Source organism: Astatotilapia calliptera, chromosome 15, assembly GCF_964374335.1.
Source record: "Astatotilapia calliptera chromosome 15, fAstCal68.1, whole genome shotgun sequence".
Taxonomy (NCBI): Eukaryota; Metazoa; Chordata; class Actinopteri; order Cichliformes; family Cichlidae; genus Astatotilapia; species Astatotilapia calliptera.
In genome coordinates this window covers 6,446,315-6,458,949 of record NC_137436.1, presented here as the reverse complement: position 1 = coordinate 6,458,949, position 12,635 = coordinate 6,446,315, and the positions used below count along the sequence as shown (strand labels likewise).

At 39.9% G+C, this 12,635-nt stretch overlaps 1 protein-coding gene across 1 annotated transcript in view; it reads right to left on the bottom strand.

Moving 5' to 3' along the window:
* Positions 1-5,968, bottom strand: part of itpkb (inositol-trisphosphate 3-kinase B) — a 30,009-nt gene extending 24,041 nt beyond the window's left edge. The window contains exons 1-4 of the mRNA XM_026194834.2: positions 5,454-5,968; positions 1,371-1,543; positions 869-1,019; positions 229-513 (exon numbers count right to left, since the gene is read on the bottom strand). Coding sequence (XP_026050619.1) covers positions 229-513; positions 869-1,019; positions 1,371-1,411 — 477 coding nt within the window. The 5' untranslated portion in view covers positions 1,412-1,543; positions 5,454-5,968. The remainder of the gene's footprint in view (positions 1-228; positions 514-868; positions 1,020-1,370; positions 1,544-5,453) is intronic.
* Positions 5,969-12,635: the final 6,667 nt, after the last annotated feature.

Sequence of the window (12,635 nt, the reverse complement as noted above, 5' to 3'; positions counted from 1 at the left end):
ATCACCTACAGCTGTGTAAGAGTAGCTATGGTGACATTGACGTGACTGCCCCAGCAAATCAAATTAAACCAGGAAATCCTTCTATTTTTTATTTAATTGCTTTGTTGCATAACTGCATTTTTTGGATGCAGACAGAAATGGTGGTAGATGTAGCAAGTATTTCTAAAAAGCTGATAAAACATGCTGAGAATGAGGATGGACATAATTGAAAAGCACAGGTCTGATCACCTCAACGTTCTGCAGCTCTCTGTGAATCTGCAGCAGCTGCGCTTGGCGTCTCCTCTCTTCTCGCTTCTCTCCTCCTCCCGTCTCTCGTCCCCTCTCCTCGTGGCCGTCTTCGTCCCCTCTATCTTCACCGCCAGGCGAGCTCAGGCGTCGGACTCGCTGGCCCACATTGACTCCTAGGAGCTCCGGGCTTCGCGGCGAGGGGGAGCGAGCGCGAGGTGTGGGGCTAGGCGAGCGCAAGGGTGAAGAAGGGAAGATAAAGGTTTGACCCAAGCCACGAGGGCTTGTCTAAAAGGAAAAAATACAAAATAAAACAACATGGGATTTACTAACAGGAAATGTAAAACAATATGAGCTGTACAATATATAAAATATAAATAATCTAAGCAGTTTCTATTTCGCATTCCCATACTGAACTACAACAAGTGGAAATTGTAGCATCAAGGTAAAACCTAGTGTAGTTTCAGTGAGCTAATTAAATTAATCTCAGTTGCATACCACTATTATCTATCTTACTGGCATAAGCTTTCAAGGTGTTTTACTGTTGCTCTAGTGCTTTTGTCTAGACAATAATCTACTAGAAAAAGCTGGAAAATACATGAACAGTCTCTTCAGATTTTGGTGGATGTGATGAACAGGCTACCTGTGGACTCGTTGGGCTGTAGAGACCTCCTCCCAGTAACTGGCAGTAGGTGCTCCGATCTGGAACTGGCAGCACAGGTCGGGCAGCTGGTGTGATTCGGGCTCGAGAGCTGGCACTAGAGGAGCCTGGCTGGGTGTGAAACTGATTACCACTGTGGAGATGTGATGTGGAGAGACGATAAGAGAGAGTTTATTTTTAGGTTAATGTGCTTCAATAGGTTGTAATTATATTAGTGACTAAATAGGACACATCAGTGAAACCTAGACTTGAAATAAAGAGGACATTCACTGACAGCATGCCCATTAAGTATGTGTCCCTTAAAGTTATTAATTGCTCTCTAATGGAGTACAAACAAAAAAAGAAATCCTGTTGGTCTGGTTTAACGGCTACATCAGCAGCTAAATATGTTTAAAGTATACAATTCCCATGCAAAAACGTTCTGGGAAATCTGTGTATTCTCTCAACTGTTAAAAGCAAATGAGACTTTTGAGAAATCCCATACCTGTTCATGACTCCGTTTAGGTTCAGGGCAGAGGCTGCCATCCCCGCGGCCAAGCCAGGGGCTTTGAGTGCTGGGTACACATCTGACAAGCTCCCCTGTAGCTACAGGGAGGTCTGGAGATCAGCTTTCAGTGGTTCCTCTGCATATAATCACAGAAAAATCTGTACCCAGCGCTAAAAAAAAGTCAAGAGAAGTTTGTTTTAGTATGTCAAAGCCCTGTTATGACTAAATATCAAAATAACAAACAGTCTTTAACATAATCCTTTGTACATAAAAGTCCCTTTCAAACACTGGGCCTCCGATTTTCCATTAGTAACTGTGTGATGGACAAAAAGCATAAAACAGAGAGAAAGTGAAGCAGATAAATGAAGGATAAATGCTGCAAGATAAAACATTTCAGTCACTGGATAAAATTTGCAGTTTTGGCTGTCAATGTTACAAAAATGCAGAGATTTTTATGGTGCTCATTTCAAAATTTGAAAAGCCAATTTATTCCAGAGTTCACAGCTCATCCATCAGGGCACTGATCTTTTTTACACCAGGTTTTCGTGCTACCGTATACAACTTTGTTATAAAAGGACCGGTGCCACAACTGCCAAAATTCCTCCCAATCAATCTCTCACTATTGTTTTGCTCTTCTCGGTGCTGCAGCACTTACACTTATTTGAGAAATGAGCTGCAGTCTAAACATGACATGACATTCCTTCAGGGGAGAGGCCTGCAGAAAAATTGCTGAACTGAGGAGACATATAAACCAGCCAACGTGGGAGAGTGAGAAATTATAGTTAAAATGATGGTGTCAGTGTTACAATCCAAAACACTTGTGCATAGTCCCCTTATTACCTGACAGTAATTAATTAAAGGTGTTCCAGAGTTCAGTTCCTCTTCTTTTTAAAATGATTTATAAAGAATCATATTATTTTAAACTAACTGTTAGAAACATGTTATTGTAAATAAATCAATATTCTACTGCTGATTCTTCTCAGCCTATTTAAATCCCATTATCATGATGTGACACACAGAAATGTGCTGTCACCGATTAGTACTTCTCTTTTTGCAGTGGTATTGGTTTTTGGTCCTGCACTCTGATTGGCCAAATTCAAAAAATAATAAAAACATTACAATATTGCAGAAACTGTGTATCTTCTGGTTTATTTTGATTTATTTTTTGCATAAAAAATAAATGTTAGATTCGTATACAAATTCTTTATTTTATTTCTAATGTAAAAATCATCTTACAAAGCCAACTAAGTATACTGACTTAGCATATATTAACTCACAGTTAACCTTGAACTCAAGAACAGAATAGGCTTTCTATTATATAATCTATTGTTTCAGTCACATACACCTCAATGCATGCAGTTAAGCTGCATAACAGCTTGTAGTTCCATGTCCCGCAGTGGAAAAAAAGCCATGCAAATACTGTGCAACAGAAGTGTTTGATTTGGAGTGGTCAACTGCGCAGCGCTTTCAAACACGTCTAATTTCTCAGTGGCTCCTACTTTGTTTCAATTTTATTCAACATCATACTTTAAATTTCAAATGCTCAGCTTCAAGCGAGACTGATAAATGAGTGTAGATATTAAGTGTTTTTCCTTCTGCAGCTGAGCAAGATATTTTAGCAACAGTGAAATGGAATGTGGTCAGCCCAGGTAACATAGCTTAAAAGAGACAGAAACACACTGTATATTTTTCACACCAAACAACTAGTTTGCAGGTAAGAACACCCAGCTGAAGCCTGTATCTCTAACAATCTAGAGCTTTTCAAATCTTTTCAGTCAAGTTGGCTTCTCCCAAGCATAACAGTATTCTTGTTCTCGCCACCTTGCCAAAAACTGCCTTGGCATGAGTTTTGATTCCTGGTAAGTTAGACAGCAGTTTATGAACCAGGGGGTAAAGATGGGATTTCCTCGTTGGGTTGTGACGCAGTTAGATAGAGGCAGAAAACAATCTGAATGTCTCGCCTCTCGAGTACTTCACAAAAACCACCACTCCTACTTTTTCACACTGTTTAATCACTTGTCTGTGCTTTAGTCTTAGTGGAAGCAACACAAAGGCCCACAGGGGATGAGGGAAGTCTGAGAGGGAGACATGGAGACAGTGCAGGATTGATAAAAGAAGGAAGAGAAAGGGGGGAAAGAGAGGTCCTCACAGGCTATTTTGGTTGTCTTTTCTGAACCTCTCATGCAGAAGTAGGGGATTTACTTTCCATGAAACAGCTCGGAGTGAGTAATGAAAAGGCACTGGGCACCAGAAACTATTTTCACACTTGCAGATGTGTAGCTGAAACCCAAAAATCTATCTCCATCTCAGGACAACTCAAAATGTTTTGAATATTTAGCTTCGTGGGGTTTGTTGCCCCACTCGGACCATTTAAATTTAGACTGTTACTAAAAGAGAAATTAAAAAGTCTTAAACAACTGACTGACCGCTTCATAAAGTGGATCAAGGTGCTTCAAATGAGATGAGTCAGATCATATATAAAGCAAAATGCATCCATTGTGCCACAATGGCCTAAAAAAAGGGGCAGGGCATTTCCTGAAAGACAACATTCAACAGAAGAGAAATGAATTTGACAGCTACACTACAACATACTTTATTTCTTTAAACAAACCCTGTTGTCAATACACTCGCATTACCACACTTAAACCACTTCAGAGTGTTGTCAGTGCTTTAGCACAGCCTAATATCTCACACACACACACTGAGTGGGACTGCGCGAGCATTCAAACTGTCCGCTTGCCTACACAAGTGGGCAATAAACCTACATGCAATACACTAATAAAAAGGCAGCTGAAGGGAAAAAAAAGTGTGGAACATGATGATGATGACGATGAACACTCCTTGGAATTTACAAGCAGATATTATCAGGATGGGTTTAACAAAGGTAAAAAGATGATATATTACAGTGACATCTGTTTCTTTGTGAGCTTTGCAGTGTTTACCCTTTTAAAACCTCTCTTTGGGTATTAGGATATTCTGGGCAATGTTACACTTCTACAGTTTATAGTAACTTTGAATGTTTATGTGACTGGTTTAAAAGGATTAAGCAGTACATAAGCAGCTTCTCTTTACAATACATCAACAGATAGATGGGTTTTCTAAATAAAACTGCACATATAACGATAGATGAGAGTGTCCATATCACACACTCCTAGCAGATGGAACACGCAGAGCTCAGTATCTCATTTTCAAAGGGCTTGAGTCAGAAAAATTATAAATAAACTGAGCTCCAGTGATCAGCAATTGTTCTAAAAATGAGGTATTTCTTAAAATTTAACTTTTGCTACCAGCTTCTCCAGTATGCTGATTTGCTATTTTACTGTTACACATTAAAGATAAGGGAATATGTGGGATTTTGGACTCTTGGGTGGGACAAAACAATCATTTATTTACACCAAGCAAATATTCAAGGGAAGGCAGACAGATTAATCAGTAATGAAATAAACTGTATAATCTAATGCTATTATTTATCTCGTAATATCTACTATTATACAAGCTATTGGGTTATATAGCCGCTCAAATTATGGATCTGCGTACAAATTGATAAAATTATTTATATAAGGGAATTTATTTATTTTTTAATCTGTCTGCTCTAGATTTATTTTAGAAGCAAAAGTTAATGACATTTAAAGGGTGGCCTATGTAAGGCACAGAAATGTGTATATAAAGACTTTAGAATTTTGTCTATTTAAAAAATGACTTTAACCACTTTTAAAGTCAGTGGCTGTATTTCAGTTTTCCATGAATGGTTACCTCTTGCAGTCATTGAAGGCTAGTCCAAAGCGATTAGATAAGGTATTTGCAATGATTCAGCTTTGATAATTGGGTCCATTTCTGGATTCAGCTCCCACAAAATGTTCTAAAACTCCAGGTTTGAAAACTCAACTTTAGCCTGCACGACGCTGCATAAAACACAAAATAAGGGCAAAGAAAGAAGAAAGCTTCCCCACGTTGGCTTGGCCTCTCAGCCCACCAAAGAGGATGCTACCTCTCCGTACCGAGGTGCTGGTATTAAACTGTAATAAAGCTACATCCAGTCACGGTGCTGCTGTGATGGAGGTCATGCCGGTGTTATCTTACCTCAGCCCTGTCCTCTCCAAAGCTGCTGCGGGACGCTTTAATCAGTCTGTGATATTACGGTCATCTCCAGCAGCAATATCTCGATGATGAGTCTTCGCTGTCTCTGAGTGTGACAATCGCAACAGCAAACGCACAAAGGCAGCACCAGTCTCTACTCCTGTCTCGTGCGGTTTGACTTTTTTTCCATGAACCAACTTCGACGCAAACGCCTTTTCACCAAAAAAACAAATTAAAAAAAACCCTCTTCAACAGAAGAAAAAAACTTTAAATGTCCTTTTCTTCTGTGAGCATCTGGTTGTTGGTGAAGAAGACTAAAGCATTTCAGAGTCGGTCCAGTTGAATTCCCGTCACGGCTTTGCTCTCAGGATAAGCACTTTCTGGTGAGGTTTCTGTTGTCATGTGTTGCTCGCTGCTCGTAGTAAAGCGCTGTTTGTCTGAGTGCTTGAAGCCGGAAGCAACCACGGAGTATCGCTCTCTCTCCCCTCTCTCTCTCTCCCTCTCCCTCACTCTCTCTCTCTCTCTCTCGGTTCACTGCAGGGCTAAAAACTGAAAAGCCGAACGCGAGCCGTGTTCTCTCGCTTTGTGGACGCACGTGCACTCCTGCGGGGAAACCCTCGTATAAATACTCACAAGCGCGCGTGCTGAAAGTTAATTAAAAGTAGCAGTAGCGGTGGATTTGAGTTAAAAGTGAGATACTGCTGACACCGCGGCTGTCGTCGTTATCTTGTAGGTTCTTCCATCTAATTCAAATTAGCTTTATTTGGCTTGACAGTGATTAAGGATATGCATGACTGCGCAAGCAAAGCAGGTAGCCTGCAGTATTTAGGAATCCAGTGTTTTGTGGTTATTACAGCAGGAAATATTGTTAGTGAAATGTGTAGGCTAGCTAAAATTAGCTGCAGTTCACAGACAGAATTACCCTGATCAGAGTGTAGTATTATTATAATATGGCCTTTAGTGTTACTACCCGTTTTTTACGAAACTATGGTAATGATACTTTATTAGAGCTGGGCACTTTATTAGGTTGTAAACCCTTAGAATTGCCTTCAGAACTGCCTCATTTCTTCATAGCAAAGATGCAACAATGTTCTGAAAACATTCTTCAGAGATTTTGATCCATATTGACATGGTAGCATGACACAGTGCCTGCTCCCATTCCACCACATCCCAAAGGTCCTCTACTGGACTGAGGTGGAAGCACTGTGAAAGTACAATATGAGCTTAGTGACAGTAGGCATCAGAAACTGGTTACACTGTGGTCATAAAGCAACAATACTCAGGCACACTAATACACCACCAGCAGCACACTGAAGCGGTGATACAACTCAGGATGGATCCACGCTTTAATGTTGTTTATGCCAAATTCTGACCCAACTATCTGATTGTTGCTGCGGATTTCAAGACTCATCGAACAGGAGAGGCACCCGGTGTGGTCTTCTGCTGCTGTTGTCCATCTGTTTCAAGGTTCAAAATGTTGTGTGTTCAGAAGATGCTCTTCTGCATACTTTGATTGTAACCACTGGTTATTTGAAGCAGCCTGACCTTTCCCTCCTCACCTCTCTGGTATCAATGAGGAATTTTCATCATGAAATACTCAGACTAACTCATCCGACACAATCAAAGCCATTTAAATCATCTGTTATCCCCACTGTGATGCTCAGTTTGAACTTCAGCAGCTCGTCTGCCCCATGTCAACGTGCCTAAATGCATTGAGTCGCTGCTGTGGGATTGGCTGACTAAATATTTGCACTACCAAACAGTTTAACAGGTGTACCTAATAAATAGTCAGTGAATGTATATGTATGTGATCAGGGAGGGCATTGCTAATCTTGTCTGTTAGATGCGCACTTGTATAGCAGTGGAATATAAATTAAATCAGACTTGTTTCAAAATAACTCCCAGGTAATCAAGAGTAATTATTTGTGCCTCCCCCCACAGGCTGTACACAATACAAATGAAACTGCCAAAGTACATAATTGCATTACAAGCACGATCAAATCCGGCACACAGAATGGGTGTAAATGAAAACTGTGTAGGGCGTGCTAACCTTTTTGCAGCCTCTTTGAAATGTATTAATACAAATTTAAAAACAAAAGGCCCTGCACATCCACATGTGTGTTCTCAGTAATAATTGAATCATTAGTTACCTGGAACTGCCTGGAGCTTAAAAAGCCTAGTTATGTGATGATATATAGCTATAGTTATGTAAATTGTCCCACCCAAACAGGTGAAAAATAGCCAGCAGGAGAGGCAGGAACCTGTCAAATGAGCACAAGCGGGAATACACCATGAGAAGAGGTGTAATCACACAACGTAAGTGAGAAACACCTATGCAGCTCAAGCTGACCCTTCATCAGTCTGTCTCATATAATGAACATTGTACTCGTTGTGCTCACGTGCGACATTATTAGAAATGTAGCAACAGTTAAAAAGGGGATGATGAAGTTGTTTGGATGTACGGGATTGTTTCCGTGCCTGTTGTGAATCTGTTTACTCTCTGTTTGGATGCCAGGATAAAGAGTCGTGCTGGAAATTGTTGATTTGAATGTGGTCTGTGATGCAAGAGCAGTAAAATGAATTCTCCAACCACAGAGGACAATACAGCAGCGCCGTGAGTGACCGAGGTAGCACGAAAGTTTAGTTCACCAAGACATTGAAAAATCAGTTAATTAAGAAATATCTCATTATGTTTGATACCGAAGTTAATGTTGCCATGCTGTAGAAGGAATGTGTAGCTCAGAGGATCAGCAGTATCTGTACTTTAAACAACAAGTCGCATGTGGATGGGCCTTCAGCAGTAGATGTTGCTTTTCCCAGATTGTTTTGTTGTCATTGTTTTTAATCAGGGGTTGAGATCCTGATAACAAGCAGCTTGGCAGTTTCATCGGGAGTCCTGCTCTGATTGTGAATTTCATCAATACTGACACACCTCTACAAAACTATGTACTGCATATAGCCATCAGTATAAAGGCTCAGTAGCTGTAGTATTTCAATAGCTCATTAGTTTGTTGCCAGTTTTTCCAGTTACAGTTTAACCTTGTCTTAGTTGGAATATGCAGGGCGAGGTGGAAAATGCTGTGCTGTGTTTTTATCTTCTTTGCTATAATTTGGCCTTGAGCTTGAACCAAGTGAAAACAAAGCTCTATATTAGCTTCCTAAGATGTTTATCAACACATAGATTTCAATCAGTACAATCAGATGTCAGGTACCAGAATTTTAAACATTTTTTCTTATCACAGGGGCGTAGTATGAAAACATTAATGTTGGTTAGGGTGTCATATGGAGATAATTGGTCACAGTATCAAACTGTGGTTAGACAGGTTTCTTATCCTAATCCTAGTCTTGTCCTGGTATGAAATGCTTGAAATATTTCAAATTTTTTGCAGGAAGGCTTAAGTGGGACTTTGTGTAGAGTGCAGAAGAATGAAAAACCCAAACAAGTCCAACGTGTTTCCATTTGAGGAAACAATGTGTCATCTTAGATAAATGCATTTAGTTAAGGACAGTAGTCATCTTTGCAAAACATGGCTATGTTTTTCAAGCTTTCACACTTGGCTAGCAATATTAAAAGAGCTTCTCTCATCCCACATGAAGTCAGAGGTGACACTGGTGATAAAAGAGTAGGTGCTGCCCTCTTGTGGTGTGTAAGTAATCTGCAAAATGGGAGCAGACTTAGGCTGTAAAGAGTACATACACTGCTCAAAAAGTAAAAAATACAAAATGAAAGGAACACTTTTTAATCAGAGTATAGCATCAGGTCAGTTAAACCTCTGAGATATTGATTTGATCAGTTAAGTAAGAAAGGGATTTTTAATCAGTTTCTGATGCTTTGGTATAAATTATATTTACAACAGGTGCACTAGAGTGGCAAAAATGAGACATTTTTCCCTGACTGTTTTTTTAATCACTAGTTTTGCATTTGGCTAGGGTCAGTGTCACTACTGGTAGCATAAGGTGATACCTGAACCCTACAGAGCTTCCACAGGTAGTCTAACCCCTCCAGGATGCCACATCAATACGTACCACTGCCAGAAGGTTTGCTGTGTCCCCCAGGATATTCTTAAGAGCGTGGAGGAGGTTCTAGGAGACAGGCAGTTACTCTAGGAGAGCTGGACAGGGCCATAGAACACCCTTAACCCATCAGCAGGACTGATATCTGCTCCTTTTGTGCAAGGATGAGTCGAAGAGTCCAGGTATTGTGTTTTGCGTGTTCTCTCGTGGATAAAATATGGGTTTGTGAGATTTACAAATCAATGCATTCTGTATTTATTTACATTTTACACAGTGCCACAGCTTTTTAATGATTGGGGTTGTAACAACTTTAAAATTGGGATAATGCAGGTGATATGACATGGAACATAGACCCACGAGAAACATGGCACTGCACAAGAGTATGACAATTGCTTTGTATAATCGTTCACTCTTGTAAATTTCTGTCTTTGAAAAAGTTTAGGACATTTCAAAAGTCAAGTAAAGCTGTCAGCAAAATGTGAAACAACGATTATGACTTTATGTTCAAAATGTCTATATTTTGTTGAAGAGATAACAGCTGTAGCATAACTAGGACTAGGCTGTACTTTTGTGTAATACCACTTTGTACCACAAGATGATGCAGTGAGACAGTGTAAGGTTTATTAAATGTAAATTGTGTAAAATCTTGCCTTGCAGTAAACTGAATTTTTTCATTTTTATTTTTTAACCTCTCACTGCTGTAGGACAAAATACTTCACCGCTGTCCATCTGTAGTGAGTGTAGGCTGTCCGCATTCTGTTAACCTCAGCGGGTGTCCATATCATTCTGTTTGGGAGGCTTTAAACTTTGTGAATTGAGTCCAGCACGAGTTGATGAGTCAGTGAAGCTCACTTCTCTCTAGTGATAGCGATACTGAGGTGAGTAATTAAGGATATCCTGAACTTTTCTGTCATTAAGCGCTGTTGCTAGCTGCTGTTAGCCGGCGTTAGCTAAACTTTCCTAACATTGTTGGACTTGGTGTATTACCTCTCACACGATGTGAGGGAAAGTTTGAGTTTTAGGACACTCAAGCCTAACATTAGCTGACAAGATGTTAGCTTATAGCCAAGTATTGTTGTTTAGGTCGCATGTCTGATCTGCTGACAGTAAGTAAATATGACAATAGCGGGAATAGTTTTCATGTTTTAGAGCCTTGACTTCACTTCAGGAAATTAGGCTTGAGGCGAGGAGGAAGAACGCATGAGTTTGTTGGGAGACGTAAATACAAGATGTATATTTGTTTGTTTGTATATTTATGAGTACAAACAAACAAATTTATGAGTACAATATTCTAGGTGATCGTGGCTCAAGAGTTGGCAGTTCGTCTTGTAATCAGAAGGTTGCTGGTTCGAGCCCCGGCTCCGACAGTCGGTCGTTGTGTCCTTGGGCAAGACACTTCACCCGTTGCCTACTGGTGGTAGTCAGAGGGCCCGGTGGCGCCAGTGTCTGGCAGCCTCGCCTCTGTCAGTGCGCCCCAGGGCAGTTGTGGCTCCAATGTAGCTTGCCATCACATGTGTGTGAATGGGTGGACTAAGTGAAGCGCTATACAAATACAGGCCATTTTCTATTAAATAAACTCAAAAAATGACTGTGTCATTAAGAACACTAAATTATTTACAACAGTGACTTGAGAAAAGGCAAAACCACAAGGAAATTAAAAGTGGGGTTAAAAATAAATACCAAAATAGCAGCAGGCATTTTTAAAAAATTCAGCACGTCCATTCATAACAAGCTGGTTAGCCCTCACGTGAAAAAGCTAAACATCACTTTAACGATCATTTGTAGATAATTTAAGTAGCTGATATTCTTCTGGGTAGCTTTATATATAATACTAAAGCATAATTTACTGGTAGATTCATATTTTATATTACCATTTACTTATGCAAAAGGATTAGTTGCTACAGCTTTAAGATAAATAAAGCAGAGTACAAAGTGCAAAAATATATAATTCGCTGCTGTGCTGTGGCACACCTGTGCCCAGATGTGAGGTATGTTTCCTCTATGTGATTAAACAAGTGCAAACACAGAGCTGAAACTATAGACTGTAGCTTGGTGACACTTGAAGAACAAGTTTCTAAATAAACAAGTGTTTTATTGCTGCTGATAAGCTAATGATGGGCGACTCTGCAGAGAAAGCTCTCTCTGTATGTTTCAGGCATTCCCATACTACTTCCCATCAATGTACATATATATTTTAACATAACTTTCTGTTTATGGCTTCCCGCTCTTTATTGATCTGTAGATGAAGTTGTTTGTCTTTTCGAAGTTTTTTTTTTCTCTCTCTTCCTTCCTCGACTGACACCTGATCCTGGAGTTTAGAGTTACCACACACAAACACAATAAGAGGCAGGGTGAGGGAGTGAGAGAGTTAAAGGCTGACTTTACATAACAGCAAATAGGTGTGAATGGATAAAGAAGTATTTGTTCAGTGTTAAGGTATTTGCTGAAGATAGAGCAAGAGAAGTAGACTTATTCAGGGAAGTCTGCAGTCCACTCAATCCTCGCCTATCAGCTGTTTGTCAGGTAAAATCCATCTCAGTGTTTTTGCCTAATGTGGGTGTACTGTCCTGTCTTAGCATGTGTTTAGCATAGAAGCTGTACATCTCTTCAGCTTGTAGACTGCAGGCAACAGAGGTGCATAGACAGCATACCACTTAGCTTAGAGAAGTTTCACTGACTGTGAAAACGAGAAATGGTTTGCAGTGAATCAGGGGTATTGTAGGGGGGTGTTTTAGTGTATTTCTGTTAAATGTGATTGTGTTTCCCCTTCTATGCTTGGCAATCTTCAGGACTGATACAGGTATTATATTCCCCTTGTGCATGTTTTATTTGCCATTTGTGTTGCCATGGATGAAACCTTTTAAAATTCGAAAAATCACCCCTGAGAAGTTTTCATAGACATTACAGAACAAAAGACACATTTGACAGCTTTTATAATATTTACATATCATAGTATCATAAACTAAGTGTTGTTCCTACTCTTCAACTGATGATTGAGAAGGATTTTTGAAATGATTAAAATATATGGCATCACATTCAGCAACGGTAGCATGCAATAGTCTTGAGCCACCCCTCATTTCTTTATATTTTGCTTCCAAGGAGCCGGTAATAGTTCTCCAGGCTTTCTGATGGTCTTTCAAAGGTTTTCATTGGTTGCTTTACTACTAATTT